This window comes from Corylus avellana, chromosome ca7, assembly GCF_901000735.1.
Source record: "Corylus avellana chromosome ca7, CavTom2PMs-1.0".
In the NCBI taxonomy this organism is placed as follows: domain Eukaryota; kingdom Viridiplantae; phylum Streptophyta; class Magnoliopsida; order Fagales; family Betulaceae; genus Corylus; species Corylus avellana.
The window spans coordinates 6,168,536-6,188,029 of record NC_081547.1 but is presented as its reverse complement, the minus strand read 5'-3'; the positions used below and the strand labels follow the sequence as shown (position 1 = coordinate 6,188,029).

The 19,494-nt window shown below is 36.9% G+C and overlaps 2 protein-coding genes and 1 non-coding gene across 3 annotated transcripts; all 3 read left to right on the top strand.

Moving 5' to 3' along the window:
- The first annotated feature begins 5,086 nt into the window (after window positions 1–5,086).
- Window positions 5,087–5,157, top strand: TRNAG-CCC (transfer RNA glycine (anticodon CCC)). Its single transcript has one exon. It is a non-coding gene; the product is annotated as a tRNA-Gly (tRNA).
- A 6,705-nt stretch (window positions 5,158–11,862) lies between these two features.
- LOC132186193 (protein KINESIN LIGHT CHAIN-RELATED 1-like) lies at window positions 11,863–15,672 on the top strand. Its single transcript, XM_059600043.1, has 3 exons — window positions 11,863–12,926; window positions 14,074–14,982; window positions 15,216–15,672. Exons 1-3 carry the CDS (start codon window positions 12,325–12,327, stop codon window positions 15,445–15,447), a joined length of 1,743 nt encoding a protein of 580 aa, XP_059456026.1. The 5' UTR covers window positions 11,863–12,324; the 3' UTR covers window positions 15,448–15,672.
- A 2,162-nt stretch (window positions 15,673–17,834) lies between these two features.
- LOC132186201 (LOB domain-containing protein 1-like) lies at window positions 17,835–18,725 on the top strand. Its single transcript, XM_059600054.1, has 2 exons — window positions 17,835–18,025; window positions 18,284–18,725. Exons 1-2 carry the CDS (start codon window positions 17,837–17,839, stop codon window positions 18,620–18,622), a joined length of 528 nt encoding a protein of 175 aa, XP_059456037.1. The 5' UTR covers window positions 17,835–17,836; the 3' UTR covers window positions 18,623–18,725.
- Window positions 18,726–19,494: the final 769 nt, after the last annotated feature.

Here is a 19,494-nt window from a genome sequence, read left to right as displayed (position 1 = left end):
GAGAGAAGGGATTGAAGAGCAAGATGGGCAGTGAAGGGAGGGTTTTATAAATAGAGTGAAAATGTTGTTGAGAGGGGAAGAAGAAAAGGGAATTGTGTTGTTCTATAATGTTTTGTCAGCTTTCATGATTCCTCTAACATGGATTGGTGATAATAAGGTGTTGGGGCGTGATAATCCAATGTGACCAATGTGGGGAAGGGTTTCTCTTTCTCTCTCTGTGTCTCTCTCTCACACACGCACACACAAATACTATTTTCTTCCTTTGCTGTCACATTTTGCCCAAGAAATTATGTCATTTGACTGAGAACATCAGCACACCTGCTTCTTAACACTATGCAAAAACCCCACCATGACTTAATTGACAGCTAGCTACCCTGCCCTGTTCTCTTTTATGTCCTTAATCATTATACCACATAAATCTTTTTGCTTTTATCTCCTATTTGAATGATATATCATATTCTAACTTTCTTGAATGGAAACTCTGTCCTTGACAAGGCTTTCAGACTACAGGGCTCATCTCCATCATTTTGTTCAGTTTCTGGCTCTTGCCTACCTTGATATCTTGAATCAAAGCGACAACCATAAGGGTGACAGTGTTTCCCATTTCCATGTCCTGGCATGCTCTAATTAAGTGCCTAGCTAACATTTCTTCTCTGGAGCAGCATCACTTTAATTTGTTTCTGCTTTTATCTACTTAGAGAGAGAGAGAGAGAGAGAGAGAGAAAGAGATGAAGGGTTTAAAAGAAAGGATTGAAAAGCCAAAGATTAGACAACCCAAAACATTTTTTTTTACTTTACTAAATCATATACTTGGTACATTAATAGGGCAAAAGGTGAAAGAAGGATGGTCTGTTTGTTGTGCTTTTTTAATACATGCTCTTCTGCTCAATCATAAGCAAGGTTGGTGCACGCCTTCGAAACCCAACCCCACCTTTGTTGAGGGAGCTGGAAGCATCACGATTTTCCAAAGCTGATTTTATTTTTTATTTTTTAGAATACCCTCTTCGCTTAAAGCAATTCCCTTTAGATTGCGAACCTTGCCGTTTTGTTTCTTCATTATGTCTTTCCCTATTAGTATTACTCCCTTTACATTCTTTTATGTATTTACTTAATTTACTCCATTTTTAGTTTTCTTCTTCTTCTCTGCTTCTGGGTTGGGATGCTGGGAGATTTCATGGAAATTTCAGTTGAGATTTTGATTGCCAATTCACTCAATTATCACCCGATGTTCACGTACAATCGTTTAATTACCATATCATGGGGGGATTATTAGCAATTGGCATGTGGTGTTCAGACACTGCCTCCAAAATAATTTCTGAGTAATTGCAAATGATTAGCTTAATGAAGTTTTGTTCAACTGTCTTAATTTGCTAATAGTATATCCTTCTTTTTGCATAAAGTCGTTAATTTAAATTAGTTCCAACTACTTGAGAGTAAACTGCTTCAACCGACCAATCATCATGTAAAATTAACTTGTTAATCCATAAAGTCATTAATTTAAATTAGTTCTACTATTAATACCTCCCAATCCCCATCATGATCACCACCACCACAAAACCAACCTCAGCACCATAATTTACTCTATCCGAATCTCAGATCGCATGCCATGCATTAATTTAATTTCTCATTATGTCAATAATAAATGTATGCTTGCATGCAAGATGATCATCTTTTTGTATAAATTAATAATCTAATGAATTAGGATCCTGGTTGACTGTACTTAGTATATGATCTAGACAAGCTGTGACCAAAATTTGGCTCAAAAAGTGTAGACCATTGTATAATTTCTTAAAAATATGTTCTAGTACTACAGCATGACCATGACCAACACTAGAAATGTTCGACACTTGAAGAAAATCAAGTGTCGAAAATTTCAACATGCATTTATGTACCATTTACTACATTCTTATTAGTATCCAAGGGCATACATTTTGATGATGGATATCGTTAAAGAACAGAGCCCTTTGATAAATGGGGTATGGATAAAACCATCAACATACACCCTGTGACAGGGGACAAAAGCGAAGCAGAAACCCTTGGAAATAAGCTTTAGAGTCTATTTTTAGCTTCTATATATATTGAAAATTTGAAAGCCTGGTTCTTTTGTTAGACACTATATTCAATATTCATGATAATCTATCATATTCATATACTATCTATATACAATAAAGCAAGTTACTTGATCTGAATATTTCATTTCTTGCTCTTGTTGATTATTTGAGGTTCGTTTCAAATTTTCTATCTTGAATACTTCAAATATATGTGGCATGGAATCTTTTCCTCCAGTTTCTCGTGAAAAATTGCATGCTTTGCTGTTTGTTCTGATCCAATTTACTAACACTCTACTTCAAACATAGTTGACCTGTGAAGAAGTTTCTGGCATAATTCATTCATCTTCTTCTTATGAGGGAAATGATGAATGTATGCCCTTACAGATATAAGGCTAATCTAGTGTATCTTTCTCTTAAGATTGGAAATGCTGCCTACACATTCATAAATTCATTTACTTGAAGGAATTCAGTGTTTTACAAAACTGAAAAGAAACATAGACAATGATGCAAGAAATGCAAGCATCCAAGTCAACTTATGTTGTTAAGGTAACCAAAAGGAGGAGGAAAAGGCAATTACAATTCATAATCCACTGCATTATTCAATCATTCATTCCCCACAAAGAACCAAACTTCCAAATTACCACACTATACGATATGCAGAACAAAACATATGTGCCAACTCAAATGTCCTAGATTTGCTAATTCTCAAAGCAAAGAACGAAAGGGAAAAGAAGACAAGTAGATTCTAAACCTGCCATCAGAGGTACATTGCATTCTATTATTGACAAACAGATTCTGATTTCTTCATTCCTTTGAGGAAAGCAAAATACAGAAAATCCATAAAGTAGCTCACATTCCTGAGAAAAATAAAAAAACTGAACAAAAAATTAAACAATAATTGACAAGAATCCTCAACAAAACAATGTAGCTGGAAAAGAATTCAAGCGAACGCTTGATTCTAACATTACATAATCCACAATCAAAGACAGGAATTCAAACGAAGGAATCACCCCTGAACTGCATTCGGTTGAATTTGATATAAAATAAAATAAAAATAATAAAAAGTTGCAAATTAACCCACAGACATCCCCAAGATCCACATCATCTAACTCTGATTAAACATCATCCACAAACTTTCATATATAATTAAACACAAATTTTCTAGAAAAAAAGAGTACGGACAGGGATCCAAACGAACCCCATTGTCGTCACAGAGAAACGATCAAACCCCAGAACGCCGAGTTACACGAACTGACGAACAGAAACAGCGACATAGAATTAAGAAAACCCAAGAGAATCAGTGGGGAATGGTCTTGGAAATGGGCTTGGGATGGAGTTCGGGGTTGGAAAGCATGAGAGGACGGTCGTCGTTGTCGTGGTCGTCGTCGAGGTCGGAGGTGGTGAGGTTGATGCAGGAGCAGCGCTCCAGGGAGGCGAAGAAAGCGGAGGCCACGTTGGATCCCACCCAGCTGGCCACCCGGTCCAGCTTCTCGCACGACACCATGCTGCACTTGTTCTCCATCCTTGGCTTCTCTTTTCTGATTAATTTCTCAGAGAGAGAGAGAGACACAGAGACAAAAATGGGACGGAGCCGGCAATCTAAATTTGGAGCTGGTGTTCGTTGATGTAATGGACCGTTGGTTTTTGTCCGTTGCGCAATGGATGGGTTATTCCTAGGGAGAGTCTAGTATGTTTTTTATTTTTTTATTTTTTATGTGTCTCTCCGAGCTACTCGACTATTCACTGGTTTTCCATTAACTAATATAACGAATTTTAATTAACTCTTTTTATATATTTTTTTTAGGTGGCTGAAATGAGAAATCACTTAAAATATTAAAGTTATGTTTAGTTTGCGAAATAGATCCTAGGAATTGAATGATCGTTCCTTAAGGAATAGACAACCTTTTTTTTTTCAAAATTTTCTTTCACTTTTTCATTATAAAAAAAGAAAAAAAAAAGCCATTAAATTGTAGTGGGTGGTCAGCCACTCGCTGCAAGACCTAAGGGTGGCCACACAATCTTCGAGGCACCTTGGGGTGGACTCCCGAGGTGCCCCAAGGGTGGTGCCGGCCACCCACAACACTTCAACGGTTTTCCTTTTTTAAAAAAGAAAATAATAATTTTAGTTTGAGTAAAAAAAAAATGGGTTTTTTGGTAACTTTGGTTCAATTCCAATTATAACATATATGTTTTTATCAAATTAAGGAATATGAATAACTATTACATTCCACTCTCATCTATTCTTAATAATAACTATTCATTTTCCTACTGGAATACTCATTCTATGAACCAAACTAGGTATTATATGTTTATCCAATAAAAAGAAAGTGTAAAGAATAACATTATTTTAAAATATATAGCTTCTATGAATCTTGCCTATGTACAACTATTACAATAAAGAGTAATATTATTTTTCACACTTATTTTATGTCGATTGATATGAAGTGTTTTAGGTAACTTCTCTTAAATAAATAAATAAAAACTACTTAAAATATCCCACGTTATTTGATGTAAAATAAGTATGATAAATAGATGTAACGAATAGTATCACTCCTACATAAATGTGTGCCCGTACAATATTAGTATCACCATAAATTAGATTGCTATGCCACATAGAGATGATTGTGAGACTTATTTGTTTTAAGCATTCTAAAGTGGGGGACTTGCTTGCTTGTGACCTCCACAATCTTGGTCTCTTAAGCTGTATAGATTTTAATAAAATTTACACATTTTTATTTTCAATAAAATTTGGATAGCCTAATTCCAAACATCCTTGTTCGCCCATGTGAGCTTACAAGACTACTAGAATCAAACCTAAAACTGATGGAACATGTTTGTACTATCGTTTTAGTCCGGTGTATTTCTTATTAAACTAAGTTTTTTAGGATAATTTATGATATAACATAATATCCAAGCAAAAGCTTTAAGTTCAAATCGCCTATTCTCTCATTTGCAGTTGAGTATTATGTGTGTTGGGTTGAGTGTTGGAGAATCAGTTAAGATTAATATTAATAAAGAAACGAGGACAAACAGCAGCGCATCTAGTGTAGTGGTATCATAGTACCCTCCCACGGTACTGACCGGGGTTCGATTCCCCGGATGCGCATGGTTCAGTTATACTCCTTTTTGTTTTTACAATTTACAATCTCACCATAAAGGAATTATTCCCACTTTTTGCTCTTTTTTGGTGGACTTATAAACTACAGTGATTTTATTTTTTTATTTTTTTTATTTTTTTTACGTGTCCACATCAAGAGCAGGGAAGAAGGATCCAAACTAGTGACTTCCACTTCATGAGACGTAGTCCCTAGAGGACAATTATAAACTACATTTATACAATACACAAGTTAAAAGATCATCAATTCCTCCCAATCAAATGTATTTAGCCATCTTGTATTCAAATCCCTCCACAGCAAATTCTTGAAATTATCCACTGCCAGGATGTTCATCAGGCTCAAGAGTGAGCCACAAACACTTTTCCAAAATTAGTATTTTATGTCTCAGACTCAAAACTCAAAAATAGTTATATAGGAGTGGCCTGTTAAGGAGTCTGCTGCTACTCAGGAGAAGTGCGCTAGGACTCTTACTTATCTCTTGTAAGAGTTATTTATTTGTATCATTTCTCTTTTGATTGTTTGTAATCTTTTATATTATCTCTTTATCTTTTATTCTTTGTTTAAATCTTCTTATCACATCAAAGCTTATCTTGTTAGCTTGATGTGATCAAATACAAGTGTAACTCTTTTCTATTTAAGTTCAATGATAAAGTTGCAGAATGCATCTTGGCCAAATATCTCCTCTCTTGATAATATTTTACTTGGTATCAGAGCCATTTGTAGGTTAACACCTCCAACCTAATGGCTTCTTCCGCAAACACTATCTCCATACCCAATCTTACTAGCTTTACACCTAGCAAATTGGGTAAACGTAATTACCTGGCCTGGAGCCTTCAGATTCATCCCATCCTTCGCACTCATGGTCTTATGAACATCGTTGATGACTCAGAACCATGCCCATCTAAATTCCTTCCCAAAACTACTGGAGAGGATGATGTTATCAATCCTAAAGCTGCTATATGGGAAAGAAAAGACCAGTATGTTCTTAGCTAGCTTATCACTTGTCTCTCTGAGAAAGTGGTTTTAACAGTCTACGGCTTGAATACCTCCCATGAGGTGTGGACTGCATTGGCTACCCGTTTTGCATGCCCTTCTAGGACATGCATCAGTCAATTACGGCATCAATTACAAACTCTTCATCAAGGAATTAAGACTTGCTCTGTGTATCTACAAGAAGCCAAGTCTCTTGTCAATGAACTAGCTCTTGTTGGAAAGAAAGTTGAAGAGGAAGACCTTATCTCTTACCTTGTTGGAGGCCTGAATCCTCAATTTAATGCCTTTATCACTATCTTCTCTCTTGTTACAAATAACAATGCTATGCCTCTAGATCAGTTTTAGTTTGCCCTACTCAACCATGAACGTCTTCTACTGCAGTAGAATAAACAGTATGAGACCACCTCATTTGCGCTTTATTCTCAAAAGCCAAATACTGACGGGCCTAAATTCAGTAAGAACAATGCACGCAATCATCCACATAAGCCTCCTGGTGGTCAACGCTATTCTTCTCAGCAAACAAATAGTGCTAGTCAGCGCTATTCTCCTCAGCAAACAAATCGTGCTTCAATTTCAGGTAGAACGAATTCTACCTTTTCTAATAGCACTAATCGGGTTCCTTGTCAAATTTGTGGTAAGACAAGCCATCAAGCACTTGACTGCTATCATCGCATGTACTATGCCTACCAAGGAAGACACCCTCCAAGTGAGCTTGCAGCTATGACTGCTCAATCTAATGCTCTCCGTGAAGATGATGATTGGTTAGCTGATAGTGGAGCTAATAACCATATCGCTGCTGACTTGGAAAATCTCACAATCCAATAGCCATACAATGGGGAAGAACAGGTTGCTGTAGGCAATGGTAGCTCTCTTCCCATCACTCATACGGGTTCTTCTTCTTTCAAACTCCAAAACACTATTGTTCATTTAAAACATATCTTACATTGTCCTGATGTTTCAGCTAATCTCCTTTCAATAAATCGTTTATGTCATGATAATAATTGCCACTTCAAACTTACAGATTCTTATTTTCTTGTAAAGGACAACCTCTCGGGGGAGATAATATTGCAGGGGCCAAGTGAGGATGGTCTATACCCAATTCAGCTGAAACAATTTCTCATCAATAAACACAACAAGCCTGCTGCCTTTCTTGGAGTCAATAAACACAACAATCATGCTGCCTTTCTTGGTGCCAAAGCTGGTGAAGTCACTTGGCACAATAGACTTGGACATCCCAATTCTCAGGTTCTCAAGCGTCTTCTCAAGTCTCAACATCTACCTATCAGTCATTTAGAGTCTAGTTTTTCTTTATGTGAGCCATGTCAATTAGCCAAAAGCAAACAACTACCTTTTCAGGATTCAACTCATGTTACCAATTCTCCATTAGAATTAGTTCATAGTGATGTCTGGACATCTCCAGTTGTGTCTGTTAGTGGTTATAAATTCTATGTTATATTTGTAGATGATTTTTCAAGATATACATGGATTTTTCCTTTAAAATTAAAGTCTGAAGTATTTGATTGTTTTGTCAAATTTAAGAGTTTACTTGAAAATCTTCTCTCAACAAAGATCAAACAGCTCCAAATTGATGGTGGGGGTGAGTATACATCTCATCAATTCAAAAACTTTCTTTCTTCTCATGGTATTTTTCATAGAATAACATGTCCTCACATTTCCCAACAAAATGGGATAGCAGAAAGAAAACACAGACATATCATAGAAACTGGCCTTACACTTCTTGCTCAATCTCATTTATCTTCTAAATTCTGGATTGAGGCTTGCCATACTGCTGTCTATTTGATTAACCGATTGCCTACTCAAACTATAAAATGGTCTACTCCTTATTTTAAACTTCACAATAAGGAACCAGATTATAGTAATTTAAAGGTATTTGGTTGTACTTGTTATCCTCTTCTTCGTCCTTATAATAGACACAAACTTGAATTCAGAAGTAGACAATGCATCTTTTCTAGGATATTGTTTAAATCAAAAGGGATATAGGTGCCTAGATACCTCCACCAAACGAGTCTTTATTTCAAGGCATGTGATTTTTGATGAGAAGTTGTTTCCGGCACAAGGTACTGCCTCCCACATGGCTTCAACAAGTGCCTCTTCTTTGAATCAAGGTATTGTTCCCTTACTCTCTCAGTTCATTGAAGTTAACAATATTTCACCTGATTTGATCACAAATGAACCAATTTCTGTTGAACCATTATCCCCTCCAATTGTTCCCATTGCAATAATACCAACTTCAAGCTCTTTACCTACAGAATCCAATCCAATTGTGATAAGAGATTCTATTACACCTTCTCCACCTATTTCACCCACAACCACACCAACCTCACCTACAACCATTGATTCTCCTGCAGAATCAACACCTACCTGTAACATATCTCTTCCAATCTTAGAAGATCATATTCCTTCCATCTCTTCACTACCTACCTTGATTAATCCACCAAGCTCACCTCATATTGTTACTAGATCCCAAACAGCCAGCCTAAAACCTAAAACATTTATTGATTTCAAGCTATACTATTCTACCAAACATCCCCTAAAAGCCATGCATACGTCTATCTCTACCTTTAGTGAGCCGAGCACCTTTACTCAAGCAGCCTCAAGTCCCCATTGGCTGGCTGCCATGGAAAGTGAGTTCCAAGCTTTGCAGGAAAATCACACTTGGTCTCTTTGTCCAAGACCACACAACAGAAATGTCATCAGAAACAAATGGGTGTATAAACTCAAACAAAAACTAGATGGAACCATTGAGAGGTATAAAGCACGGCTAGTGGCCAAAGGGTTTGAACAAAGATGATATAGATTACACAGAAACATTTAGTCCTGTGATAAAACCTGCAACTGTGAGATTGATTCTAGCATTAGCTGTTCATTATAATTGGTCTTTGAAACAAATTGATATATCAAATGCTTTTCTCCATGGACAACTTGATGAAGAAGTTTTTATGGAACAACCAAGAGGATTTGTTGATCCTTAATATCCTGATTCAGTTTGTAAGCTTCACAAAGCCTTGTATGGCTTAAAACAAGCACCAAGAGCCCGGTTCCATAGACTTACTCAAGCTCTACTTGAACTCGGTTTCACAGGATCATTGATGGATACTTCCTTATTTTTGTTTCATAGAGATTCTCTTACCATCTTTGTGTTTATATATGTAGATGATATCATTATAACTGGAAATAATCTATCCAACATTAATGATCTCATCTCAAAACTGCAAATTGAATTCAAGTTGAAGGATTTGGGTAATTTGTCATATTTCTTGGGCATACATGTACATCGTACTTCTGCTGGTTTGTATCTTAATCAATCCAAATATATTATGATCTTCTACATCGAGTTCACATGATAGGAGCTAAACCTTATTCTGCTCCATGCACTTCGGGCAAAATATTGACTAAATTTGATGGTGAACCATTGGAATATTAGTCTCTGTATAGGCATATTGTTGGTGCACTTCAATATTGCACTCTCACAAGACCAGATATATCCTTCTCAGTGAATCATCTTTGTCAGTTTTTACACTGTCCTACTACAACTCATTTTACTGCAGCTAAGAGAGTATTAAGGTATCTCAAGGGAACTCCAGATTATGGCTTGTCTTTCACTAAGGGACCTCTTCATCTAGAAGCATTTTGTGACTCTGATTGGGCTGGTGATCCAATTGACCGAAGATCCACAAGTGGTTATGGTGTCTTTCTTGGCAATTGCTTAATCTCTTGGCAATCCAAAAAGCAACCAACTGTATCTCGTTCAAGCACAGAGGCGGAGTATAGATCTATGACCATTGCCACTGCTGAGCTATATTGGTTACGCATGCTTCTAAAGGAGTTGAGGATCTCCCTTTTCTCTCCACCAAAGCTCTGGTGTGACAATCTTGGAGCCATTGCATTGGCATTTAATCCTATCTATCATGCTCGGACAAAGCATATAGCTATAGACTATCACTTTATTAGAGAAAAGGTTATGCACAAGGATATTGTGATTCAGTTTATCTCCACTATTGATCAATGTACTGACATCTTTACTAAGGGATTAACTTCTTCTCGGTTTCTGGAATTGTGTGACAAACTCATGATTCTTCCTCCTCCCATGAGTTTGAGGGGGCCTGTTAAGGAGTCTGCTACTACTCAGGAGAAGTGCGCTAGGACTCTTACTTATCTCTTGTAAGAGTTATTTATTTGTATTACTTTAGGACTCTTACTTATCTCTTGTAAGAGTTATTTATTTGTATCACTTCTCTTTTAATTGTTTGTAATCTTTTATATTATCTCTTTATCTTTTATTCTTTGTTTAAATCTTCTTATCACATCAAAGCTTATCTTGTTAGCTTGATGTGATCAAATAAAAGTGTAACTCTTTTCTATTTAAGTTCAATGATAAAGCTGCAGAATGCATCTTGGCCAAATATCTCTTGATAATATTTTACTTGACCTTGCATTTTTTCCATCATTGTGTTTGGCGCATGGTTTCATCTATTCAACCACAACAACAACAACATAATAATAATAATAATAAAACAAAAAGTAAAGTAAAATGGTGGATTGGAAGTGTCATAACTTTCTCATTTGAAGATCTTAATAGAGTTTTGTGGGACTAAGAAATAGTCCAGGGTAATGGATTTTAGTTTACCGTATGAATTATGAATTTAACAGGAATTAATGCATGTAAGGGGTTTGCATAGTTCCAACGGGAAAATTCTTAAAGCCAACTACAATAAGAAAGAGTTTTCTCATGCTTGATTTGAGGTTAAGTTGTCAATCAACAAACATAAATTCTTCCTTTTAAAAAAACAAAAATAAATTCAACATATGAATGTTTTGTTTTATGGTGATGTTGCTTTCCTTTCCCTTTGAAATGGAAGGTTCAAGATGCAACTATAAATGAAAATAGAATCTTAGGATAAAAGTAAGTAACCCGACCCCTCAACCTTAATCCTATAATTTTGTATTGAGTTCGTATCGGGTTTGGATCATGTCGAAGCATAAGTATATATAAGATTATATAAGCCGACAATGCTCCAACTTATTTAATTAAACGGGTCATATTCATCAATCCTAATATTTTAATTTTGTATTGAGTTCGTATCGAATTCGTAGGTCGTGTCAAAATTTGTCGGCTATAAATAAAATAGAGTAGAGTTGATAAACTTTGGGGAAATGGAATTTTCCCATTAAAGAGAGTTTGATAAATGAAAATTCTGCCTCCTTTCTGTGATGCTGATTCCTGAGTTTTTTTGCCTCCCCATCCATGACGAGTTTTTTGCTGTTGCCTGTTGGCGTAAAGGCTTGGCAAATGGGAATGCTCCCTCTAGGTCTCTCACAAACATGACAACACTTCCACTGCAAGCAAACTAACCGCTCATAATGAGTCAGGGCTAAATTTAAAAAATAAAATAAAATAAAGAATATTTTTATCTTTTTATGAAATAAAAGAGATATATTACAAATTTTTAATAGTTTAAAAATATTGATATAATTTTTAATTTGAGTGACATTACAAAATACAAAGAGATAATATTTGTGAGAGCATATATATTATTTTTTTCTTGCAAAAAAAAAAAATAATAATAATAATAATACCATTAAGTAATCGACGAAATTCCTAAAAAACCCGGAAATGGCACAACCGAAATTTTAAACACATACTGTGGGTCAATATTTAGCGGAACAACCAGGCAGAGTCGAGGAAGGAGAGGAGCGTTCGCGAAAAGAGAAGAAAAGAAAGAAAAAGATTGAAAAGAGAAGGAAGAGTGAAGATGAGGCTCCCTCCTCCCACTGCAAAAGTCCAACTGCAGCAACACACAGTCTGCCCCATGAATGCCCATGATTAAAGAGACATGGATTTCGTATCTCTGTTCCTCCCCTTTTTCATTCTAAAGCTCGTCATCAAACTAAAGTACCCAAATTCCTTCATCATTAGGAGTCTCTTCCAAGCAACACTCCACCACCATTAATTTATTCATTTACTAACAACCCACTCACTCACACTTCCTTCTTCACCCATTTGATTTTTCCCACTTCACCCGCATTTTTCCTACACTCATTTTTTGGGTGATCGTATTCATGACCCTTTAGCTTTTCCTTTTCAAATTTGTAACGCTAACCGTAGAAATTGGCTTGTGGGTATTGAATTTGAGTTTGCAGCGATGCCGGGGTTTGTTTCCGTGCGAAACCCACCTCAGACACCGCCATTACCCGTGTTCATACCCGAAGACCCGACTCGGAGAAACGAGTACTCCAATGGTGGCCAGGCCAACAAAATCCCATCTCCCTCCAATTCACGAGCCCTGTCCGGAAAGAATGCCCCGGAAAAGGTACCCACTAACGAGTCCTCTCTGGAGAACCCGGATTTGGGGCCGTTTCTGTTGAAGGTCGCCCGGGACACGATGGCTTCGGGTGAGAACCCGAATAAGGCGTTGGACTATGCGCTCCGGGCCTCCAAGTCGTTAGAGAAGTGCTCGGGTCCGGGTCTGGAGCTTGTTGTGAGCCTCCAAGTGGTGGCTGCGATTTACTGTAGCTTGCAGCGGTTCGAGGAGGCAATTCCGGTTCTGGAGCGGTCCATTGAGGTTCCGGATCCTGATAACGGCTCCGATCACGCACTTGCGAAGTTTTCCGGGTACATGCAACTCGGGGATACGTATTCGGTCCTGGGGAGGCTGGACAAGTCCATTTCGTGTTACGGGTCGGCCTTGAAGATCCAGATAGAGGCTCTGGGTGGGTCAGATCCGAGAGTTGCAGAGACTTGCAGGTAAGTTCCGTTGAACTGCTTAGAAAAAAGTTCATAAAAATTTCTGTGCACTATTTATTTTATTTTGCTCCTCTATCTAGCGGCTCAATTTAGCTTGTTATGCTTTGGGATGCTACCGTGCGCTTTTTGAAAAAGAAAGAAGATAGGGCACTAACTACTGGGCAAGTGGGGTCTACCGTCTACTTTATTCCTGCCTAATTAGTTGGAGTTGGACATTGCATTGGGATTTGGGCTGAACATGCTTTTCGTCATTTTGTTTTAATATCTGAGTTTTTATTTTAATAAATTTAAGACTTGAGTTTATACACATTCTAATTCGAGATTTCTGTTAAGTTTTTCCTAATAGAAATAGGTGTGAAAAGACTATTAAATCCCTCTAATTAAAACAATTAAAAGAAAAAACGGTACACAGGAGTTGCCGTGAGCCGCCCGTGTTTGGAAAAATATTTATTAATATTAATTTATATTTAGCTATTTTCTATTACTATTAAGCAATGCTTATATATATGCATCAGTACGGATTGCATCATGCGTGCATGACTATATCTATGTATTGTGGTGTTTTCATGACGCATTTTGCACTTATCACTAACTAAGCTGGATTTTGAGGCCTAAGGCGAAAAATTTAAGTTTGGCTTTTTTTATATGATGAAGTACCAGAATTTGTATACCGGAAACAAATTTTGGCAATAACCCGGTGCGCATCAAGTGAACAGAATTTGTATGGGCAAATCTTGTTTTGAGGAAAGCAATCTTGAAGCATTCTATTATCATCATCTGGATTAAGAATGTAATTGAGAAACACGAAGAGTAGATTAAGAATGGAGTGCTTGAGAACTTAAAAGAACATAATTACAGACAGCAATTTCTTTAATTTGTATAGAGATTAATTGTTAAAGTCTTCCGCAAATCCACTACTCTGTCTAATTCAAACTAAAATATATAACATTGTTGTCACTCTTTTCAACGACATATCTATTAACTGATTTCTAGTAATTGTTTTTCTTTATGCATCAGTGTAATGTACATTTGGAGCATGTGGTTACCTTTGATTTATATTGTTTGTCATAAAACAAGAATAATTGAGACAAGATGCTGAAGACCCTCTAGCATAACTATTGCCTTTCAATTGACTTGGAAAAGCCAGGTACTTAGCTGAGGCCCATGTTCAAGCAATGCAATTCGACGAGGCAGAAAGCTTCTGTAAGAAGACTCTTGAAATTCATAGGGAGCATACTGCACCTGCATCCCTTGAAGAAGCAGCCGATCGGCGTCTTATGGCTCTCATCTATGAGGCAAAAGAAGATTATGAATCTGCACTCGAGCACCTTGTCCTGGCTAGCATGTCAATGATTGCCAACGGGCAAGATAATGAGGTCGCAGCCATTGATGTTAGCATCGGTAACGTTTACTTGTCTCTCTGCCGTTTTGAGGAAGCTATTTTTTCCTACCAGAAGGCGCTTACTGTCTTCAAATCCACCAGAGGTGACAATCACCCTTCTGTAGCATCGGTCTATATTCGCCTTGCTGATCTCTACTACAAGACAGGCAAGTCAAGAGAGTCCAAATCATACTGTGAGAATGCCTTGAGGATATTTGCAAAACCTGTGCCTGGAGCCACACATGAGGAAATTGCCTGTGGGTTAACCGAGATCTCAACCATCTATGAAGCTATAAATGAGCCTGAGGAGGCATTGAGGCTCTTGCAGAAGGCAGTACAGTTATTGGAGGATACACCTGGTCAGCATAGCACAGTTGCAGGACTTGAAGCACAGATGGGTGTGATGTTCTACATGATTGGGAGATATGGGGAAGCTCGGAACTCTTTTGAGAGTGCTAGAGCAAAGCTTCATTCCAGTGGGGAGAAGAAATCAGCCTTCTTTGGAATAGTGTTGAATCAGATGGGATTGTCTTGTGTGCAGCTTTACAAGTTAGATGAGGCCACCAGATTGTTTGAAGAAGCGAGGGAGATACTGGAGCGGGAGTGCGGCTCATTTCACATGGATACAATTGGAGTTTATAGCAATCTTGCAGCAACTTATGATGCCATGGGGAGGTGGGCATTCTTTCATAATCATTTCAAGCTTATATCAAACCTTTCATTTGCTGCATCTTAAGTTTTTTTTGTTTCTCTTTTTAAGGGGTTCCTCTCTCTTACCATATAGACAGGTTTATATCTGTTTTGAATTGTGTTTGTATAAAATCCAAATTTTGTTCCTAGTTCAGTTAAAAGTTGAGTGCCCTCTGATTTGAAGCTGCTGTGTTACAAAATTTGGGTATTTATTACAGGGCAGAAGATGCAATTGAGATATTGGAGTACATTCTTAAGGTGAGAGAAGAAAAGCTTGGAACAGCAAATCCAGAGGTTGAAGATGAAAAGAAAAGGCTAGCAAAGCTTTTGAAAGAAGCCGGAAGGGGTAGGAACAGAAAGGGAAAATCCCTTGAAAATCTTCTTGATTCCAACTCCCATGGGATGAAGGAGAGAACTAAAAGGAGGTCTGGATTTCGTTTCAAGACTTGATTAAGAATAAGATTCCCTCTCTGCTCTCCTTTCCTCCCACTGACTCCAGTTTTTGTTATGTTAGATTGTGTAAAGATCAAGGTCATACAATTGCTGGAGCCTTCTTGTTCCTTATTACTTAATTTCCACTCTTTAAAGTTCTTGTATTATCTCATTTTAATTTTTTTTTTCTTATTAAATATCGAATTTGTTCACTTGATGAAAAGCTATATTCTGTTGGGTACACATCTCTTTTTATTATTATTATTATTCTTATTATTCTTTTGGAGCCAATTCCAACTTGAAATTGCAGAAGACCTCAATGAATAATTCATTGAGTAAAAAGCTAATTTTTTTTTTTTTTTGGTTAAAGCAGTTGTGGCGACAATTGACTTGTTGAGGCGAGTACCAAACGTTTTTCTAACAATAACTAATCTAATGATTTGTTTACACTGTCATATCAGCATTATGAAAAAAATATAAGAAAAAAATGTAATTTTTAACATTATTCTATTCAAAATGAGTAATGTTACTCTTTACATATTTTTATTACCACGTTGCTTATTTTAAGTAATTTTTTTTAATAATTAACATAAAAAAAAATTACTTAAAGCACGTCACTTCAACCGCTATAAAACAAATATATAAAACAAATATGGTAAGTAAGTGTGAAAATTTAATTACTTTTTAAGCTGCCATCCAAAGTTGTAAAGTTGAGACTCGGCTTGACAAGTTTTCATATTACTTCTCGCTTCATATGAGAAAAAATCCCAATCCGAAGGAAATTTCATGGACAGCCTGCAGTCTAATCACAGTCCAAGTTATCGGTACAAGTAATGACGAAATAGTAAAAGCACGTGGGAGTTGAACCAAAAGGATCGTCATGAAAATCAAAACGGGTAAGATTTTTCTACATCAAGAATTAGAAGGAAGAGACAAATTCCCTAAAACAAGTTTGACCAACGGCCTCAGCTGGAGAGCTTATCTCAAGGATTGAAATGTACTTGATGATGGGGTCCCCAATAGCATTATATGGTTGTATTAAGGGCCTAATTCTTGTTTGCGTGTCTAATCCGATCTTGTCGAAATATGGGTATAAAATTATATAAATTAATTATAATTCGACCCATTTAATTAAGAAAGTTAGACATCATGTTCAAACATGGGTATAATATTATATATGTCTAAGGGTAGGCAGATTAATCGTTTACCTCCTACCGACCGCTTATCGACCGTCACCAAAACGTCACCGACCGACAACCAACTTTCGACAGTCGGTAGCAAGGACGGACCCAGGTTTCAATTTGAGGAGGGATCAAGGACCAAAATTTTTTTGGGGAGGGACAAATTGACAAAAAAAAAAACTTTTTTTTTTTTTTTGCCTAAATTTTTTATGTTATTTTATTTTTTTCTTGTGATTTGGGGGGACCAGGGCCACTCCCTCCGTTATTGGTCGGTAGGCGGAATAAAAATACTGTTTCGACATTGGTTTGGTTCAGTAGGCGATATAAATTTTTTTTAATCGCTTAACCAACTTAGTCGAGTTTTGAAGTGAATTTTGAATTTTATCTCTTAACTTTCCTTATTGTGTTTGTCCAACTGATTTGTGGTTGTCATTTTGATCAATGTTTTTTGAATTTACTTTTTCTTTTCATTTATTAAACATATTATATATTTAGTAACTATAAGGAAATTGATAAATTTTAACATAAAAACTTGTAACTGACTTAACCAACCACCTATTAACCGACTAACTGATTAACCGAAAAAGTTGAAACTATTCCTTGTCGGTATGAAGTTGGTTAATTAATCGACTTTTATGAATCGGTAGGCGAAATGCCCCTACTGACATCGACTGAACCGATACTCACCCCTATATATGTCAACCATAACTCGATCCATTTAATAAAATGGGACAGAGTTATCAGACTCTTCAACTCTAATTCACTAATTGAATATTAGATTCGTCTTAAATTTGTAAATTGTATAAAAGAATTGCATGCCGACGTTACATTAAGGAAACTTCGTCTCCCTTTTGAAAATAAAAACGCTTTAAATCTGCTCTCTAAAGAAACAAAAAGTACTTCTCCAAGTCCAAACTAAACAGCACCCCTTTTTCAAATTAGACAGCAATTTAAGAAGAATTTGGATGTCATAATGTGGAAAATTTCTTGGTTGGGAGAAAAACCAACTGTTTTTTCCAATATCCACTACAGTAGGTATCACGTTTTTCAACAAATTCATCATCTAAGTGGCCGCCTCCCCCATCTTCCATGCGCTTGACTTTTGAAATTTTAGCACCCAAACAAACTAGCCGTAGCTTTCATCCTCCCGGCAACTTCTCATGCATCCTGTTTATATAACTGCTTATAAAACTTCTCCAAACTGCAACTTTGCCCTCCAAAATATCATGGGCTTCCATGTGCTGGCAATGGCAGCAGGCAGCAGGGCCCATCAACCGTGTGCCGCTTGTAGGATGCTCCGCCGGAAATGTGACAACAATTGCTTGCTTGCGCCTTACTTTCCCGGTGATGATGTGGAGAAGTTTGCCGGTGTGCATAGAGTGTTTGGTGCCAGCAATGTTGCTAAAATGATACAGGTGACAAACTTTTGTACATGAAATCCTTTCTTCTTGTTAATTTCTTTTCGCTGAGTGCCATAATTTTTGAATTATCGTTTAAAAGATTATTCGGGTATTATTAGATTTATCTCTTCTTATTAGCTTAGGTTTTCTGGATAACGAATAATCTAACATGATATCCGAACAAACATTATGAGTTTGAACACCGTCTTCCTCACTCACATCAGATGTTTGAACATTGGACTAATATATATGGGTGTTGTTTTGGTCTTTTAGACGGTGGAGGAGGCAAAGAGGGAGGATGCTGTGAAGGCAATAGTCTATGAAGCAACAGCAAGGCTCAGAGACCCTGTTTATGGGAGTGTTGGAGCCATTTTCCATTTGCAAAAGATGGTTGAGGAACTCAAAGTGCAATTGGATTCTATCAGGGCTCAAGTTTCGGATTCGCAGAAACAAAAAGATCAGCTGTTGGACATTCTTATGAATATTCATCACCTTGATCTTGTCTCTCCCATCAATGATCCTCTCCTTGATCGTGACAGTTTCACCTTGGATGCTGAAACCATGGCATATGATCCTCTTCAATTTCCTGTAGAATGTGATTGGATTTTATAGTGGGTTAGCTGACAGATGAAGTACAAATATCAAATTGATGTATTATTAGATCATCTTTAGGATAAACGATTTATTTTCCATGATTAATATATTATCTGCTGTATACTTGCTGCATTATTTTGTACACTTGTATGACTTTTATCAATAAAAACGTTCTACTCAATCACTTGCACATTATTTTAAACATGAAGAAAAGCTTCAAAGGCCTTGGAAAAAAATTATGTTTCCTAATGTTTTGATTTTTCATTGTATATGCTTATAAAGGTCAATAAATTATGGGACTTCTGTGGAAGAAGACAAAAATAAGTGTTGGAAGATAAGATTTAAGGTGGTGCAATTTTCCTGCAACTGGTTGAAGAGACTGAATGCCGCCGTTGCATGCGCCTAACTATATTTGGTAGCATTTTTCCAGAATTCTTGATTGGAATATTATAATATTCATGTAAGCAGTAAATGGTTCGCAGATGAGAGATGGGTTTCTTCAAGTTTCAAACTTGCAAGGCACGGCAGTATGCTAATGCCAGTATAGTATGGTTGGTCGATTTTCTAGTCAAAGTCATGAGGGGAAGTCAGTGCATGAAGACAAAGACGGCGCAGATGAGAGTCGTGAGACCGGCGCCTGTACTTTCTAGGCGCTTGTAGGAGTAGAATATTTCCAGTCCCCAGACAGACTGAACCAGATCTTGAACAACTAGTTTGATTTTTTCTTTATAAAAAAAGAAAAAGAACGCCACAGACTAATTAAAAATGGAAAGCAGGGTAGACATAAAAGCTATGTTTGCCCCCGGCCAGGGCCGGCACTGTAGCTGGAACGGCACTGTTCTAGCTACAGTGCCAAAAATTCACTTTGTAATATTAAATTTTTTTTTTAA

Bases quoted from the DNA above. Each gene is read 5' to 3' on its own strand.
- LOC132186193 (XM_059600043.1), top strand. From the start codon at position 12,325: ATGCCGGGGTTTGTTTCCGTGCGAAACCCACCTCAGACACCGCCATTA. The intron at 12,927-14,073 runs GTAAGTTCCGTT...TGGAAAAGCCAG, and splicing joins AGAGTTGCAGAGACTTGCAG to GTACTTAGCTGAGGCCCATG. The intron at 14,983-15,215 runs GTGGGCATTCTT...TATTTATTACAG, and splicing joins ACTTATGATGCCATGGGGAG to GGCAGAAGATGCAATTGAGA.
- LOC132186201 (XM_059600054.1), top strand. From the start codon at position 17,837: ATGGGCTTCCATGTGCTGGCAATGGCAGCAGGCAGCAGGGCCCATCAA. The intron at 18,026-18,283 runs GTGACAAACTTT...TTGGTCTTTTAG, and splicing joins ATGTTGCTAAAATGATACAG to ACGGTGGAGGAGGCAAAGAG.